Source organism: Thalassophryne amazonica, chromosome 15 (assembly GCF_902500255.1).
Source record: "Thalassophryne amazonica chromosome 15, fThaAma1.1, whole genome shotgun sequence".
NCBI classification, from domain to species: Eukaryota; Metazoa; Chordata; class Actinopteri; order Batrachoidiformes; family Batrachoididae; genus Thalassophryne; species Thalassophryne amazonica.
In genome coordinates, this window is record NC_047117.1 from 41,491,886 (window position 1) to 41,511,583 (window position 19,698).

Here is a 19,698-nt window from a genome sequence, read left to right on the forward strand (position 1 = left end):
TAGAGAAGAAAATGTGCTAACCCAGACGTGGTCAGCATAAACAAACCATGCAATCCAAAGTTTTTGTGCAACCTGTCAGAAAACGACAGAACACGAAAGCTATATATGCCCGTGATCCTGGAAAATTCCTTCCAGCAGGAAGCCCTCATGGACACTGCTGCCAATGACTATGTTTACATGCGGTTAAGATTCGGGTTAAGGTCAATATTCCGGTTTCTGAATCATTAGGAATAACCCATTTACATGCTTAAGCAGACAGAGTTACTTCTGTATACATGGTCATTGGTGTCATTTGGAATATCCCGATCTAAACAGCGATGCACGTCTTCCACCGGTGCTTGATTTGGTCTGGCGTTTGTGCAAATCCTGCTTCGTATAAAACCCCTCACTACACACGTTTCTCAAACAGGCATTAACATGTTCTCACTTTTCTCTCCTGTGTAAACACTCTTTTTTCTTCTGGGCGAGAAGATTATAAATAGACAAATGCAGAACACAATACACATGCTCTCCCTTCGCTCACTGCCTCCGGGGGGTACGGATGCAGGACCAGCAAAGAATCCAAGTCATGGCCACGGAGCTCTGCGGCTGCGGTTAATGAGACCCTGCGGCGCTGTGGATTTTTTCCGCAAGAAATCTATCTTTGCGGGCTGCCTCCGCATCAAAACAGCGAATTTAGTCTCTGGACCTGTTGCCACAGTTGGCGCAGCTCCGCACAGCAGAGAGGTGGGTGGTGTGAGTGGCCCGCTGCGGCGTTTACCGAGCCCACAGACTCAGTAAGCGCATCGGAGGCAGAGCAATCGAGGTGACCAGTGCCGCGACCGGTCCGCCTGATAAGGACGCAGAACACAATGCGCTGTTTATCTCTGCTTCTGTGGTGTCCGGTGGGCTGTTCGTGCCGCATACAAGTAGTTGCTGTACTCAAAAGACCAAGATTCCTTGCGGATAGGACATGCGCATAACACAAAATAATGTTCCTTTCTATGGGGATATCCCGATGCACGTTTATATGGCCTGATATTCAGGTTAGAAAAGGAGTAACCCAGGGGTCTTATTTGGGTTTTTGAAAATCGGAATATGAGCATATTCGGGTTTTTGCGGGTGTTTACATGGCTGTGCGCAACCGGGCTAATATTCTGGTTATGAAAGGGTTATTGGCTGCATGTAAACGTAGTCAGTGTCACACTCATGTACCGCGATAGAAGAAAATGCTACTTAAACCTGTGGGACACGTCAGGTACACCACAGTTGTTGATTAAGTAAAACAAATTAAAGTAAATCTTGTCACGTCAGAATGCGCTGCAAACACCTGCAATAACTGTCACACCCACAAAGCTATTAATACTGCAAAACTAAAGCGGACAAACTTCATTTGTAAATCTCGAAACTTAGAGTATCACAGATGTTACACTCTATAAGTAATTCAGTAGCTTTTGTATATATATCACAGTAAGGAACAGCAATGCTCATTTAATAAAATCTCTGAAACACATTCAATATACCATTGGATATACCAAATGAAATGCCTAAAATTTTAACAGCTAATTTTATCTTAACTTTACATTTATTATGTGAGTTTATTTCATTTAAATAAATTAGCATTTGTTTAACCAATTATATTTCTTGAAATATACCTCATTTGTTTGGTAAATGTCATTCATAATATTTGGAAAGGACTAATATACCTAATGTTTTTACTTAGATGTATCAAGATCATCAAGTATATTTAAATGATTTCACAAGTTTTTAATTTACTCAATATTTTTAAGTGTAAAAATGTTTCACCAAAAACTGAATAGAACACAGTAACAGTTTGAGTGATAATTCTGCCACCACAATTTCAATCCAGTGGGGAATGAACACTATTTAATTCAAGTCTTACTTAATTCTAATTTAATTTCAACCAGGATAACTCCACTAAAGTTGAAATCTTTTATACCAGGTAGCCCTGGACCATTTTAAAATTTCCAATTCAACAAACCTGCATGTTCCTAATTGTGGAAGAAAGCTGTAACACCCAGACGGAACCCACACAACCACGAGGAGAATCTGCAAACTCCAAATTCTACTAACTAATCTTAAAACCATCCAACTAACTTGCATGGTAAGAAATTTAAAGCAGTCTTCAATTTCAATCGAACAAAAAAATGAGGATAAACAACGCAGACTCACAGGGTCTCCAAACTGCTGAACCAGATCTAACCCCGAACAGCTTCCAAACTAACTCTTTAAAGCTTTCCAACTCAGGAAATAAAAAGTTTTGCATTGTTTTGTTCCTTTAAGCCACTTTGTGCCTCTGACATCAGCCTTTACAGCAACATCGCCTGTAGGACCTCGTCTGCCATCAGCCCTCGGCAACTCTTCTCAGTCATCTTCATTCTTGTGATGAAGAATTGGAAGTCCTCCACTTCTCCCTCACACTGGGGGGACTGTAGCAATCATGGTCTCGCTTCACCTTAATGTGAGGTGCCTTTAAATTCACAACATTTTTATGGTGCCCCCTTGTGAGGCATACTAAACACTACAACAAATTCATTATTATGTGCCGCTGTGTGTGGCCAAGTTTAAAGTTTAACAACTGCAAATAATCTTAAACCATTTAATTTCACTAAATTATTATTGTTGTTGTCGTCCTTATGATTCTGAACCTCGTAATTGATAGCTGAAGTGACATGAAAGACACAAAACACAAAAGTACAAAGGAGGATTACATATGGGGTTTTCTAAAGGATGTTGTAGATTGCATATATTCACACAAAGTAAAGCCACAGAGATCAGGAAGTGTTCTGTCACTCTGGTGCTGATTGTGCAGGCTGCTGCTGTCTGTGTTCACTCTTACTGCTGCTCCAAGTATGTTAGCAGTTTGATTGCTGTCCAACACACCTGCTGAAAATCTGCCCCTTCCTGGACATACACATGGACACAGACATTCAGAGGCACTATGGGCTCCAGACTAAAGTAAGTTTAATGTTTCGTCATATGTCATCGCTGTGTCTGTCTTTCTGTTCTTGTGGTTTGTATTACTTCCGCTCTACAACTGCACAGGAAGTTTACTGCAGCAACATTGTTGTTCTACAGAAGTTGCAAAATACTTCATATTTCATGTGTTCCTGTACAATGCAGAGAAGAATGTTTCTGTACAAACAACCACAAACTACAAACTGACGAACCTTGGAATGTTACAAATGCATTTAAAAACCCATGTGCCTCTTTAAGATCACTACATGTGATAAATTAGCGTTAATGTGGTAAATGTGAGCCACAATTAGCTGCTTACCATGAGCAAAAGTCAGCATTATTGTTGCCCCTTTTGGAATTTCTCTCTTCATAAATTGTGTTTAATCTCTTCCCTGTCAGACAAAATCCGGAGAGAACATTTGACTGGTTTTTTGAAGCATCTTGCCCTGTATCTAGAGATAAAGGTGAGTCTTTTGTCTGGGACATGTGTGTGTATGTGTGTATATATATATATATGTATATATATATATATATAAGTACTTTGGAGTACCAGAGGTGTGGGAGAAAAACACGCATAACAGAAAAGCTGATTAAACGCATATCTGAAAATCCACTACCGCACTACTCTTGACAGTAATAATTCATGTGCAATACAGCAATGTGATGCCTAAATACAAAACAAAAAACACCATTTATGTAAGAAGTCTTAATAATTGTGATGCCCAAGACATAGTGAGGAAGGAGGTTCTGTTGAGCTCAACCATTTGGTAGAGCATATTGCACTACAGTCTATTGAAAAATGTGAAGACATTAATTAATTATCATTTGCTATACAGTTGCAGACATAAGTACAAATACACCTTTGGAAAAAATGTTTAAACTCAATTTTCCCCAACTGCACATTTTAATTTGTTGCATGGATTGTGTTGTCAATAAGAATTCCCTCTTTATTCCCACCTAAAGCTATTTAAAATATGACTTATAAGATAGATTCACTTAGTTTTTTTTGTTACTGCCACTAGCAGATTTTCCTGTTCCTCTTTCAGACCATTCCAAAGTTGAACTCCAGTGATACTTGATATGGTAAATCATTTCATTGTGGTTCAAATTCTGTGGGTCTTAAAATTCAGTGTTCCCCTCAAACTATGCACCAGACATCTGAACAGTAGGGTAAAATCTGTGAACAATACAGAATATGAAGAGATTTGTTATTCAAGAAATACTTTGCTTTTGCCATGACTGCAATTCTTCTAGATAATTTAGGGTAAATGTAATTCATGTGCAGTTTCTAGTAAATTTTGTCATCTGCCATCACTCCAAGGAATTTTGTTTCATATGCTCTTTCTATGTTTTACATTCTGTATCTTTATCTGTGCCTGATTATTAAGTCTACTGCTGACAAACACCATAAATTTAGTTTTGTTTAAATTTAGTGATAACTTATTGTAATTCCCCTGATCTTTTGTGTCCTGTCCCAGTTAGAGTCTAGATTTAATCCACAACCCAATTTACAATGAAGCTGGGACATTGTGTGAAATGTAAATAAAAACAGAATATAATCATTTGCAAATCCTCTTCAACCTATATTCAATTGAATACACCACAATTGATTTTGTGAACAAGATCATGGACCTGCAGCTGGAGGCAGATGAAACTATGGTGTCATTTGATGTGACATCGTTGTTCACCTTCATCCCCACCGCTGAGGCCATCTCAGCTGTGAGGCAGAGACTGCTGGAGGATGTGTCTCTACTTGAAAGGACCAAACTCACACCAGACCACATCTGACAACTCTTGGAGATCTGTCTTAACACCACATATTTCCTGTTTAGGGGGAATTACTACAGGCAGATCCATGGTTGTGCGATGGGGTCTCCAGTATCCCCCATTGTGGCCAATCTGTACATGGAGCGAGTGGAGAAGACAGCCTTGACGTCTTTCACGGGCATCTCTCCCAGTCACTGGTTCAGATATGTCGATGACACATGGGTTAAAATCAAGCAACAGGAGGTTGAGGACTTTACAGAACACATCAACTCAGTGGATTCCAATATCCAGTTCACACGTGAGGATGCCAGAAACAACCATTTAGCCTTCTTGGACTGTGATGTTACGATTGGAGAGAACAGGCAGCTCCAGACAGGGGTTTACAGAAAACCCACTCACACTGACCAATATCTGCTCTTTGGCTCAAACCACCCCCTTGAACACAAGCTCGGGGTGATCAGGACTCTTCAACACAGAGCCCTACAGGTGCCCACAACTGCAGAGGGAAGGGCTAAAGAACAACAACTTGTACGGAAAGCCCTCACAGTATGTGGGTACCCACGATGGTCCCTGGACAAAGTGCAGAAGTCCCAGAAAACAAAGAGACCAGATAGACAGGAGACGGAGACAAGAAGAAGAGTGTCTCTCCCTTATTTAGCAGGAGTAGGGGAAAAACTACAGAGGATCTTCAGACAGCACAAAATCCCAGTTTACTTTAAACCGGTTAAAACCTTGAGACAGAAATTAGTTCACCCTAAGGACAGGATCCCTAGTTACAAACAGAGCAATGTAGTGTATTCTATCAGATGTCAGGAAAACTGTAATGAACACTACATAGGTGAGACTAAGCAACCTTTACACAAAAGGCTATACCAGCACCGCAGAGAGGGCGCAAATGGACCTCAGTCTGCAGTTCATCTCCACCTGAAAGACACTAACCACACATTTGAGGACAAGGAAGTTAAAATCTTTGCCAGAGAGAAGAAATGGTTTGAGAGAGGTGTCAAGGAAGCATTCTATGTGAAACAATTGAAACCCAGCCTTAACCAGGGAGGGGGTCTGAGACACGCTTTGTCCCCTGTTTACAATGGGGTACTCAGGTCAAAGCAGTTTCAGTCTTTTGTTCATGGTAATGAGTCATTCACGTCATCAGGAGAGTCGTCAAGGGAGCCATCAGGAGAGGCTTCCATCCCATCATTAGGAGGGACAGCTGCCCTGTGGTGCAGGTTCCTAACTAGAGCATAATAGGTGATAATTAGAGCTATTGTTTAGTCACTAGCCTATAGCAGTCTGCCTCTCGGTAGGATGGGTCTGGTTAGGTTTTAAAAAAACTCCAGCTTTTGTTGGCTTCTGTTTATTCTTCTCTACAAGAGTCAAGACAGAAGTCAGACTACCAGAGCAAGAATTTTAGCTGAGGAAGCTTCTGCGATTTGAAGCGAAATGTCCTCGCGTCAAGCAACCCAGTTCAGTTGAAGATTCAAGCTTCTCTTCTATGGAATTTGTGATTTCTTCAATGAGTTCTGTTAAGGCTTGCAATGTTGACCGGTTTCTACCGAATCCAAATTGACTGTCAGGAAGTAAATTGCTCTCAGGTCTGTTTTTGAAAAGTTTTTCAAACACTTTTGAGAACTGTGGGAGCAGAAAGGCAGGTCTATAATTTGTCTCCAGTTTTGTACAGCAGAAGAACTTTGGCTGTTTTCATTATATTAGGAAAATGACCAGTTTGAAATGAAAAAGGTATGTTAGTGGTTTAGAAATACCAACAATTTGAGAAGGAAAGAGCAGTCTTCTCATGTCTGACTCACATGAGCAAAGTGCAGGACTGTGGCGCAAGCACAGGCCAATTGCATGTGAGTGCAGTTTAAATACACCTCTAACAACGGGCTACTGAATAGGATTTGTCCAAGTTGTGGTTCTGTAACAGGATCTCTTGGAGCTCAATTATTGCTGTTCATGGGGTGACCGTGTCTGATGTGGCTGTTCAAACCCAGAGTAGAGCAGAAGAGACGTGGACACTTTTTGCAGGGAAGAGTGGGTGATGAGTGGGGAAAAAGAAGCCATTCTTCACATTGTTGTCTCTTGGTTTCTGCCTCGTCGTTCATGTTCCATGCGGTCTGTTCCCTGACAGATGGTGCGCCTCCAATCAGAGCGGCCCTCAGTGAGGGTCTCCCAGTTGGCACGGTCAGTGCTGCAGAGGAGAGTGGCCTTCAGTTGGTCATTTAGGGGCTTGTCAGGCTCTTGAGCCGTGTTCAAGTTGTGAGAACAGGATCTGATGAGGGAGTTGGGTTGTGGACATCCTTCTAATGTGTCCTATCCAGCGGAGGTGGTGTCGTGCCATCGTGGCCTTGATGCTGGGAAGACTGGCTAAGAGAAGAATGGATTCATTGGCGACAATTTGATCTTCAAGATCGCACAGAGTTTCTGCTGTTGGAAGCACTCCAGCTTTTCCACATCACGCCTGTACAAAACCCAGCCTCAGAGCCATAGAGAAGGGTGGAAAGAACGACGGCTCGGAACACCATGATTTTGGTATGAAGACTGAGGTCATGGTTTAAGAAGACATGATGCATGTGCGGCACAAATCCTATTGTCGATATCTTTCTGCACAGTGCAGTCAATCACTGGACAGGCAACTTCCCAGATAAGGGAAAACTTCCACGGTCTCAAGGACTCAAATGCAAATATAGGCTAAACATTCTCTAGAGACAGTTTATTATTCTTGCCAGCAGGACACTCAACTCATACCCAATGTGAGTTATTTGTAACTGTGAAATTCACCATTTCTTTCACCCCCTCTTTCACTTTCTTCTAGGACCCTCCGTGGTCCTTGATTAAATAAACATGGTATAGCCATCTTTTAATTCAGCATAGTTTTCTTCACTTCTCACTCTGTTTCACAGCTAGGTTAAGTAGTCAAAACTCTACACATATTACTGTTTTACGTTTCCGTTTTACCCAGATCATTTCATGAACCAGTCAAATCATTCACATTTATTTTAGTCAAAATCAGATAAAGCACAGTGAGTTTATTAATATTATTACAAATCATCTATATTGGAAATTTGTTCAAATTGTAATCAAGTGGTCTAGTTTTTGTGGTTGGCGGCTGACTGACAGGCTCATCTATCCAGGGTGGTCCCAACTGACTCCGACAGTGGACAAGGCACCCTAAGGCCCACCCATAACGCTGGGTATGACGGGGTGGCTGGAGCCTATCCAAGCATGGCATGAGGCAGGGTACACCCTGGACAGGACGGCGGTCTGTCACAGGGCCGCATATAGGTGGACAGACAGACACATTCACACACATTCCGCACGCACTCCTACAGACAATTTTAAAGTTTCTAATTCACCTAACCTGTCTTTGGATATGGGCAGTAGCCGGAGCACCCGGAGGGAACCCACGCAAACAACATGCAGAAAGGGCGGGAAGCAAACCCACAACTTTCTTGCTGTGAGGCATCAGTGTTAACAACGAAGCCACTGTACTGCTCAAGCTGAATTTAGTTAAAGTTTTAATAACTTCATCTTAAATTTATCACATTATGAAGGTTATGATGATAGTGATGATGGTGATGTGATTAAGGTTATAATGATGGTGGTATTGAAAATGAGCATGGTGATTATGACGTTGATAATGTAATAGTTCTGCTGGCTATGTTCAGGTTCAACAAACAAGTGTGTTATCTGAAAAATACTGATTAAAAAAATGGACACGCACAGTCACAATTTCAGTTAAAATTTTACAACATTTCACAGGGGTCTCCTCCCAGACCCCCCAAGTTGAATGCACAATTCTACAGCTTTGAATCCAGAACTTGAATTAAGATTTGACTATGCAATCTCTTGGATGTCACTGACCAGAATTATTCAGAGAAAAAAAAAAATCACTCGATGGGTTCCCTTCTAATAATGTATTCATTCATTCATTTGTGTTGCAGATCCTGGTGTTTTGTTTCAGTTTCCAGAAGACTTTAGTGATGAGGTACAGCAACTCCCATCCCTTCCTTCTTTACATATGTATGCATTTGTGTGGATTTATTGTTGAGCTTTTGGTGTGTTATTTATTTTGATCCCAGAAAAAGAAACAATTCCTCTAATTCACAAATCCTAAAATAAAAAATAACAATAAATAAATAAATAAATAAACTCTTCACTGTAAAGTATGAAACCATTCAATGATTACGGATAAATAAAATGTCAAGTACAGAGTATTGTCACACATGCATTGTATGCTTCCAGCCAAATGAACATTTGGGATTTTTATTTTATTTTATGCATAGATGTGGATATTCATAATATGTTTGAGAGCATATTACAACTCCAAGATCCTTTACACTGGAAAGGGTGGAGCAGGATGCATCTAGAACCTACAACACTGTGTAATCAAGGACCACTAAATGTTTTCACACCATGTAGGTTGGCATAACAGCTACAAGAACCACTTCCTCACCCCACAAAAACCCTATCATGTTCAAACCAGAAATTGTACTGGAGCGCTCCCCTCTGCACCCAGACATGCATATGTAATGTACGTTCATCTGTAAGAAGTAAGAGGTCTGTCATTTTTACCGTAGGTATACTTTAAATGTGATACCCCCGTCACGCATAGCCGGAATCACGCAGAGTGGTGTTGGATTTATGAATTGGCGCACATCCGAAAGGTGTCGGATTTCAGTTCCAAAACATTCTGACAGCTATCTACGGAAGTCCACACAATTGGTCAAAATCGGACAATGGCCCCGAGTGTGATGCACATGTTCATAATTCTCCGGGTGCCGTCGAGATGGGACAGCAATCCGACAGTGATCCATGTGTAATCTGATGATGATCTGACCGCAATTTACATATTCTGATAGCATCAAAACAGCATTTGAAACGATCTGATCACAATTGATTGAGCTCTGAGATCGATCGGTCACAGCAAAGCCAGCCGACATGTTGTTCCACGTTTGTCAACCTCCACTGGACCCCGGCCAGGGAGGGTGAAGGAAATGTTATGTAATAACATTGCATGTGGCACTGTGCGCACATCAGAGGCTCAGTGTGGCGCCCAGCAACACAGCTGAACCAGGACGTCACCGTCGTAACGCAGGTATTATTACACATTACGCATGTATTATTACACATTCAGCTCCTAAGTCCATAGCAGGTATGATGTGGAAATGTTTGCCCAGCACATGATGACATAAATAATCTTGTAACTCACCTCCGGTACCCTGAGTTCCACAGCGCAGACAGCTGGTCCCTTTCACCCCGCTGTGCTGTGTGCTGCTGATCATATGACAAAAGCATAATCCACCTCTGATATAATTAAATCCCATGTGAAGCACCATCCCCACACCAATAATCCAGCTGCACTTGTGTTAAGAAGCATATCAAGTAAAATGACACCAAAAAAGACTTTAAAAAAAAAGACAAAAGAGAAAGTCCACTCGCTCCGTCTGAAAGTTGGCGCACATGTGGGAAGTGCGGTTCCTTCAACCATTGTGAACACACGCACGTAGCTGAGTGGACACACACTTATCACTTGAATCAACTGTTACATGTACACACCCGCACTCTGTCATGTGAGACACATACTGATGAGAGGTCAGTTTAGCGCTGGGAATGTGAGGATGATCAGAGATTTGATTGCGTGGGTAAGTGACAGCTCCAATGTTGGTGCCATCTGACAGCAGTCTGTGTCATCTGACTGTTGTCTGAAATATGTTTGTGTTGTGTGGGCCGCTGAAGAGGAGGTACTGCTGGCCCACCATTCAGAGGGCGCCCTGCCTGGAGTGCGGGCTTCAGGCACGAGAGGGCGCTACCGCCTCACAGGACGGCCGAGAGTGACAGCTGTCACTCATTAACCCCTGACAGCTGTCACCAATCATAAACTCATCAACCACTCCTTATAAGCTGGAAGACATCTCCACCCCGCTGCCGAGATATCGTTTGCCTTTGAGGTAAAACTCTCAGCCGTGTTCAGTAGGTACTACTGGTATTGTTATTGTGTTCCTGTTTTGGAGGTGGAGGTGTCTTACCCACCAGTAAGGAACTGTCGCTGATTGTATTGCTGGGTGTACACACACCCACACATAACTGTTTCTGCTTCCTGCCAGCAGTACCAGATCCGACAGCCGGAGACGGTGGCCACCTGGGGACTCAGAACTTGGCGGCTCCAGTATTCTCCGGGTTCGGTGGCAGTGGAAATTGTGTGGGATCCGGCTCTTCTCTGGACGGACGTCTTCTATCCTCGAGCCTGCCCACATGTCACCTTAATACATTTGACCCTGTCCAAATTCTGTATTTGTCTGTATTTCGTTGTGCACGCTTCACAACAGTAAAGTGTTGTATTTTTTGCTTATCTATTGTCCGTTCATTTACGCTCCCTGTTGTGGGTCTGTGTCATTACACTTTCTCAACAGGATATCTCGGCCAATGTCATGGATTCCGAGGGGCGTCAACCATCTGTTGAACAGCCAATGGAAGTGCAGGGTGCACAGGCACCAGCAGGAGGCGTGTTAGGTGAGTTGCAGCGCATCTTAACCTCCTTCACTGCTCGGATGGACGTAGTGACCGAGCAGAGCAATATACTCAATCGCAGGATGGAGGCTCTCACCGCGGAGGTGGAAGCGCGCGCACAGGGCGCGGCTGCAGCTTCTCTTCCTGCTGTCCTGGTGCCGAATATAGACATTCCACTGGTCATTCAACGAACCACCCCACCGTCCCCTGAAGCATACATAAGTCCCCCGGAACCGTACGGAGGTTGTGTAGAGACGTGCGCAGACTTCTTAATGCAGTGTTCGCTCGTCTTTGCACAGCGTCCCGTGATGTACGCATTAGACTCCAGTCGGGTGGCTTATGTAATTAATTTGCTTCGAGGTGAGGCACGCGCCTGGGCTACGGCGCTTTGGGAGCAGAATGCACGGCTCCTAACGGTGTATACTGAGTTTGTGAGGGAGTTCAGACTGGTGTTCGATCACCCACATAGAGGCGAGACCGCTTCAACGGTGCTGCTGTCTCTGAGACAGGGGCGTCAGAGTGCAGCTGCGTATGCAGTCGACTTCCGCATCGCAGCTGCGAGGTCCGGCTGGAATAATGTTGCATTCCACGCCGCCTTTGTAAACGGACTGTCTCTGGTCCTAAAGGAGCATCTGGTGGCTAAGGACGAGCCGCGGGATTTGGACAGGCTTATTGATCTAGTCATATGATTAGACAATCGGTTAGAACGCCGTCGGAGTGAGACGAAGGACGTGGCCGGGCACGCGCCGTCCCTCTCATTGATTTGATTCCGGGCGTTGAGTACCCGTCCAGCAGGCTGTACAACCTCTCACGTCCGGAACGCGAATCAATGGAGACCTACATCCGGGACTCATTAGCTGCCGGGCTGATCCGGAACTCCACCTCCCCGATGGGTGCTGGTTTCTTTTTTGCGGGCAAGAAAGACGGCGGACTCCGTCCATGCATTGATTACAGAGGGCTGAACGAGATCACAGTTCGCAACCGATACCCGTTACCTCTGTTGGATTCAGTGTTCACGCCCTTGCATGGAGCCCAAATTTTCACCAAATTAGATCTTAGGAATGCGTATCACCTGGTTTGGATCCGGAAAGGAGACGAGTGGAAGACGGCATTTAACACCCCGTTAGGTCACTTTGAGTACCTGGTCATGCCGTGCGGCCTCACTAACGCCCCCGCGACATTCCAGGCTTTGGTAAACAACGTCTTGCGGGACTTCCTGCACCGATTTGTCTTCGTATATCTGGATGATATACTCATCTTTTCCCTGGATCCTGAGACCCATGTCCAGCATGTACGTCAGGTCCTGCAGCGGTTGTTGGAGAACCGGCTGTTTGTGAAGGGCGAAAAGTGTGAGTTCCACCGCACTTCTTTGTCCTTCCTGGGGTTCATCATCTCCTCCAACTCCGTCGCCCCGATCCGGCCAAGGGTGCGGCGGTGAGAGATTGGCCCCAACCCACAAGCCGTACGAAGCTGCAACAGTTCCTCGGCTTTGCAAATTTCTACAGGAGGTTCATTAAGGGCTACAGTCAGGTAGTTAGCCCCCTGACAGCCCTGACCTCCCCAAAAGTCCCCTTCACCTGATCGGATTGGTGCAAAGCCGCGTTTAGGGAGTTGAAATGCCAGTTTTCGACTGCACCAGTTCTGGTGCAGCCTGATCCTAGTCGCCAGTTTTTGGTAGAAGTGGACGCCTCGGACTCAGGGATAGGAGCCGTGCTGTCCCAGAGCGGGGAGTCCGATCAGATTCTCCATCCTTGTGCCTATTTCTCACGCAGGTTGACCCCAGCTGAGCGGAACTATGACGTGGGCAATTGGGAACTCCTTGCGGTGAAGGAGGCTCTTGAGGAGTGGAGACATCTGTTGGAGGGAGCCACGGTACCATTTACGGTTTTCACGGACCACTGGAACCTGGAGTATATCAGGACCGCCAAGCGGCTGAACCCCAGGCAAGCCCGCTGGTCATTGTTCTTCGGGCGTTTTGACTTCCGGATCACCTACCGCCCCGGGACCAAGAACCAAAGATCAGATGCTCTGTCCCGGGTTCACGAAGTCGAAGTCAAAACCGAGCTGTCGGATCCGCCGGAATCCATACTACCTGAGTCCACTATCGTGGCCACCCTCACCTGGGACGTGGAGAAGACCGTCCGGGAGGCCCTGGCACGGAACCCGGACCCGGGTAAAGGACCAAAGAACCGCCTTTACGTCCCACCAGAAGCCAGAGCTGCAGTCCTGGACTTCTGTCATGGTTCCAAACTCTCCTGCCATCCGGGGGTGCGAAGGACCGTGGCAGTGGTCCGGCAGCGCTTCTGGTGGGCGTCCATGGAAGCCGACGTCTGGGACTATGTCCAGGCCTGCACGACCTGCGCCAGGGGAAAAGCCGATCACCAACGGGCACAGGGACTCTTCCAACCGTTACCTGTGCCCCATCGCCCCTGGTCCCATATCGGCCTGGACTTCATCACGGGCCTCCCGCCGTCCCGGGACATGACTACCATCCTCACGATAGTAGACCGATTCTCCAAGGCGGCACACTTCATGGCCCTCCCGAAGCTCCCTACGGCCCAGGAGACAGCAGACCTCCTGGTCCACCACGTCATGCGTCTGCATGGGATACCCATGGACATCGTCTCGGATCGAGGTCCCCAGTTCTCCTCTCATGTCTGGAGGAGTTTCTGCAGGGAACCGGGGGCCACCGTGAGCCTCTCGTTCGGGTATCACCCGCAGACCAACGGACAGGCAGAACGGGCCAACCAGGAATTGGAGCAAGCCCTGCGCTGTGTGACGTCCGCGCACCCGACGGCCTGGTGTGAACATCTGGCCTGGATCGAGTATGCGCATAACAGCCAGGTGTCCTCTGCCACCGGCCTCTCCCCGTTTGAGGTATGTCTGGGGTACCCAGCCCCCATTGTTTCCTGTGGTGTTGAAGGCCCGGACGAGGGCTAAGGCCCATGCAGACCGCCAGCATTCCCTGGCCCCTGCATACCAGCCTGGGCAGGAGGTGTGGCTTTCTACGAAGGACATCCCCCTCCAAGTGGACTCACCCAAACTCAAGGTCCATTCAAGATCCCCAAAGTCCTCAGTCCGGCCGCAGTGAAGCTCCAGCTCCCAGCTTCACTGCGGGTCCACCCGGTTTTTCATGTTTCCCGGATCAAGCCACACCACACCTCACCCCTCTGTGCCCCCGGACCTGTGCCACCTCCTGCCCGGATCATTGACGGGGAGCCGGCTTGGACTGTGCGTCGGCTCCTGGACGTCTGCCGGAAGGGCCGGGGCTTCCAGTACTTGGTGGACTGGGAAGGTTATGGACCCGAAGAACGCTCCTGGGTGAAGAGGAGCTTCATCCTGGATCCAGCCCTCCTGGACGATTTCTACCGGCGACACCCCGACAAGCCTGGTCGGGCGCCAGGATGCGCCCGTTGAGGGGGGGGGGTCCTGTTGTGTGGGCCGCTGAAGAGGAGGTACTGCTGGCCCACCATTCAGAGGGTGCCCTGCCTGGAGTGCGGGCTTAAGGCACGAGAGGGCACTGCCGCCTCACAGGACAGCCGAGAGTGACAGCTGTCACTCATTAACTCCTGACAGCTGTCACCAATCATCAACTCATCAACCACTCCATATAAGCTGGAAGACATCTCCACCCCGCTGCCGAGATATCGTTTGCCTTTGAGGTAAAACTCTCAGCCGTGTTCACTACTGGTATTGTTATTGTGTTCCTGTTTTGGAGGTGGAGGTGTCTTACCCACCAGTAAGGAACTGTCGCTGATTGTATTGCTGGGTGTACACACACCCACACATAACTGTTTCTGCTTCCTGCCAGCAGTACCAGATCCAACAGCCGGAGATGGTGGCCACGTGGGGACTCGGAACTTGGCGGCTCCAGTATTCTCCGGGTTCGGTGGCAGTGGAAATCGTGTGGGATCCAGCTCTTCTCTGGACAGACGTCTTCTATCCTCGAGCCTGCCCACACGTCACCTTAGTACATTTGACCCTGTCCAAATTCTGTATTTCGTTGTGCACGCTTCACAACAGTAAAGTGTTGTATTTTTGGCTCATCTATTGTCCGTTCATTTACACCCCCTGTTGTGGGTCCGTGTCATTACACTTTCCCAATAGTTTGGGCTGCATCCTGCAGGTGTGCACGAGGCAGTCCGGATGCGTTCGGGCCACGGCTGACCACGCCTCTTTTTCTGCCGACTGCATCGGATTATGAAAATATGTGCCGTGTTGGAATGGCTCCTCCACATTCTTGCTATGTGTGACGGGGGCTTGAGAGACCGAATCTACAAAAAACAAAAAAAGAAAAATCGCATTGTGATTTTTAAATAATTATTTGATACAATAGAAAAACAGACCTTAGTACTTGGTACAGAAACTTTGTTTGCAATTACAGAGGTCAGACGTTTCCTGTAGTTCTTCACCACGTCTGCACAAACTGCAGCAGGATTTTGGTCAGCTCCTCCATACAGATCTTCTCCAGATCTTTCAGGTTTCCAGTTTCAGCTCCCTGCAAAGATTTTCTATGGACTTCAGGTCTGGAGACTGGCTAGGCTACTCCAGGACCTTGAAATGCTTCTTCCGAAGCCAGTCCTTAATTTCCTTGGCTGTGTGTTTTGGGTCATTGTCATGCTGGAAGACCCAACCATGACCCATCTTTAATGCTCTTACTGAGGGAAGGAGGTTGTTTGCCAAAATCTCACTATACACGAGTCCATCGATCCTCTCTTCAATACGGTGCAGTCGTCCTGTTCCCTTTACAGAAAAGCACCCCCAAAAAAATTATGTTTCCACCCTCATGCTTCATGGTTTGGACAGTGTTCTTGGGGTTGTTCTCATCCTTCAAACCCGGTGAGTGGAGTTGATACCAAAAAGCCTGGACATGTCTCTGGTCCACTCCTGTCTTGGGGAAATGAGAAGGTCAAGAATTCACTTACATCTCCAAAACAGGGATTTAGTTTTGTAGATTGTTGATGCTTGATGGCCTTCACTATTGGCAAGGTGCTGCCATCTTTTTTGCAAACAGACATAGTTTTAAAGAGAGGGTGACAATATAAAATTACAGCAGGCAATGGAGCACATGATTAGAGAGCCTCCCAGGCCTTCTCTTAATTTGGGAGTGCAATCCAGTAGTTAAGACATGACAACCACTATGGTGATAGTGTAGCATGTGTGAACAGGATTTCATATTGAAACTGTACTGTGTCCATGAGCACACTAATATAGCATTTAGTGGTTCATGTTACAAAAGCTTTTTTGCTCTGGAACATCACTTGTCAAATTGCACAAGTAGACATCACAACATATCAAACAATTTCAACAATATTTCTCTCAGCGTGTGTGAATCAGCGCTTCGATTTCCAGAAACCTAAAATGAGACATCTGATTCACATTAAGACAAAGTAATTTCTTAGTTCAAATTTCAAGTTCAAAAGTTCTGCCAAATCTAGTAAGTGTCTTAAGTATAGGCTTTGTTAATGTAATCCTCTAAATTACTAGTGATAAATTATCTAATTTTGATATGATCATCTTATGTGAACATGATTGAAGCCGGTGTATATCTGCCTTTAAATGAAGCTTGCCCATCTGCATATATATTGTACTCATGTTGTCTCTGATACTAAACAAGGCAGAGGTGCTGCTTTATTCTATAAATCTTGTTTTAGTTTAATGGATAATGGGGGTGCAAAATTGAACTCATTGAAACAGAAAATTTTCTGACATTCTTAGGCTGCTAGGAGCAATTATGATGAGTCTGATGGATTTCATTCTTATTTTGTCATTGTATATACACCTCTTGGCCTGTATTCCAAATTCTTGGAAGAGAGTAAACTGCGTGACCTTATGTCAAAAACTGATTTATGGCCCTGTCAGCCAATCAGAATCGACTACGTCACTAAGCCCCGCCGCTAACCCCACCCCTTATGACATCACAGCCAATCAGAATCGACTACATCACTATGTCCCGCCCCTAAGCCCGCCCCTAGCTCCTCCCCTAGCCCCACCCCAAGCTCCACCCCTGGCTCCTCCCCTACCCCGCCCCTACCACCTCCCCTAACCCGCCCCAAGCTCCGCCTCCAAGCCCTACCTCCCCTCCCACCCGGGTCTAATATTTTAATATTTTATTTCATGAATTAAAGAACGATTTAAAAAGTACCTAGATCTTTTTTAATGTATTAAAGAATTAACTAATTCTGAAATAATTAAACATAAATCAGTGTCTAATATTTAATACCCCTTTAATATTTTTTAATTCTTAAATTAAAACGGTCCTTTTATGGTTTTTAATGCCTCAATTAAAGAAGGATTAAAAAATACCCATATCTTTTGCACAATTATGGGAGGTTTTCTTCAGTTTAGTGATTAAACATGAATATTTTAATACCCCTTTAATATTTTTTAATTCTTAAATTAATGCGTCTCCTTTTCTGTTTTTTAATTCTTAAATTAAAGAAGGGTTAAAAATAACCGTCTCTCGGCTGTAACGGCTGTAAGTCTTTGCAGCAAGACGGTCAAATACCCACGCATAGAGCGCCTCACAGAAACATACCCATACCCCACAGCTGTAATACCTGTTGCAGACGCTAGCTGTGTGCGTGTGTGTGTGTGTGTGTGTGTGTGTGTGTGTGTGTGTGTGTGTGTGTGTGTGTGTGTGACCTGCACAGCAGGGGTGTCACGCCGGATGGTCTTTTATAACAGAGAAGCTTGAATCTTTGGTTGAAGCTTGAATGTTTTATTACATCCGATTTCCTGATAACGGGGTCATTTGCTGGGCTTGTTTGAAGACAGAAAAACAAAGCTTATTCTTAGTCACGATAGATGCAGTTTCTTTTAAGATATTACCCGGTCGATCAGGGGCTGCGGGACACCCGCTGATCGGAGATGCCGACGACAGAGGGCTCACTCGCTCCAAAAAAAGCGAGGATGTACGTCAGCCGCTTATGTCAGCCGATACCGGACGAAGATTTGACGTACGGCCTGGAGGGGCTCGAACATTTAACTTACACGTTCGATCCGTATTTCGCCCGAGTAAGTTTCTTCACTCTGGCTGAGGGTGAGACTGCCACTCGAGGAACCCCGCGGGTGGCACTTACTTCCGCCGACTGGGGAGTGTTCTCCGCAGCTGCAGGGTCGATGATTTGTGACACGGTCAACCCTGAGCCTCCAGGAGATCGGACGCCGGAAAAGAGGAAAACTCACTTCCAACTCACCTGGCTCAGCCCCCAAGGGCCACGCTATAGGGTGATATTTCAGCGGGGACCTCCTGACGCTGACTCTGAGGGTGAAATTAAATTGGAGAGAGTTAGTGCCAGCGGCCGCGTCAGATCCATCACAGCCGCGGCTGAGAGCTGGGACGAGTTGTTCAACACCTGCAACGAGAGGATTATGGGCCTTTTTACAAGGTGTCTGGCCTGGAGGGATGTGATCGAAGTCCGAAAAAACTTGGTGCCTCTTTTTACTTAAAAAAAAACAAAACAAAAAAAAACACTGCCGTTATCTCCTCCCCCGCATGCACGGGGATTTCTATAAAAAACCAGCGGACCACATCTCATTTAAGCATCGGACGACGGACCAGCATGAGCTCCTCAACCTCCCCCATCGCACCGGCCGATGACATCACTTGCGACTGCGCACTCGTCCAGGCCTGCCCCATCCACGGGGCAGGCCTGGACGAGATCTGCCGAGCCGGTCGTGAACCAGGACCGGCGCCAGAAGGCTTCACGGACCCGCAGCGGGTACGAGACCCCGTGGGGAGTTCAGCTCGAACCGGTCTGGGGTGAGATCCATCCTTCTCAGGCGCTTTCTAGCCCGGGAGGCGTGGGCTCTCTTACCGCTGTCACGGAGGCCGCGAGTCCGGGGGAGGTACAAGACCTCGAGCAGGCTGAGAAATACGCCACTTCTTACGCATCAGACCGGCCAGACGGGTTCCTGTCAGAGGAATTCCTGAAAACGGTGAAAGTCGGCGTGGCCCACTTACTTTTGGCTGTGATCAAAAGTTACAGACAAAAACTCTGTTACGGGTGTGAGATCGATCACCCCAGCCAGTGCCAGCACGAGTGCCTGGACCCGTTAAATGAATATTTCTTTACCAGACATTTTGAGAGATTAATGGTGAGACTCTGGAGACCAACCTTCATTTTTAATACAGTTTTACCACAGCCTACCGGCTGTGGTAAAACTCCTAGCACAGCGCTTCCTCAACCCATCGGCGGCGAGGATCCAGGGGGCGGTAGAAAACATCCTCACTGAGCTGAAATACACTGATAATTTTGAAGCAAAGATCAACGAACTGTACACGTTTCAGTGAAGACGCCGATCTCGACCTGGAGGGGATGTTAGCCGTCTATAACCCCGACGACTGAAAAAAAAAACCTGCATTTTTTTTTTTTTAATATCATCATTATATTGTTTACAGTCATGGGTAATTGTGTGATGAGTCTCTTTCAAAGCCTGCGGGAAGTTTATATTATACGTGGA

At 46.1% G+C, this 19,698-nt stretch overlaps 1 protein-coding gene across 2 annotated transcripts in view; it reads left to right on the top strand.

Annotated features, from left to right (window-relative positions):
- Positions 1-2,669: 2,669 nt before the first annotated feature.
- si:dkey-76b14.2 (DENN domain-containing protein 1B) overlaps positions 2,670-19,698 on the top strand; it is a 109,268-nt gene continuing 92,239 nt past the window's right edge. For both annotated transcript variants that reach the window (XM_034188216.1, XM_034188217.1), the window contains exons 1-3: positions 2,670-2,958; positions 3,358-3,422; positions 8,667-8,710. In XM_034188216.1, the coding sequence (XP_034044107.1) occupies positions 2,942-2,958; positions 3,358-3,422; positions 8,667-8,710 (126 nt within the window). In that variant the 5' untranslated portion in view covers positions 2,670-2,941. The remainder of the gene's footprint in view (positions 2,959-3,357; positions 3,423-8,666; positions 8,711-19,698) is intronic.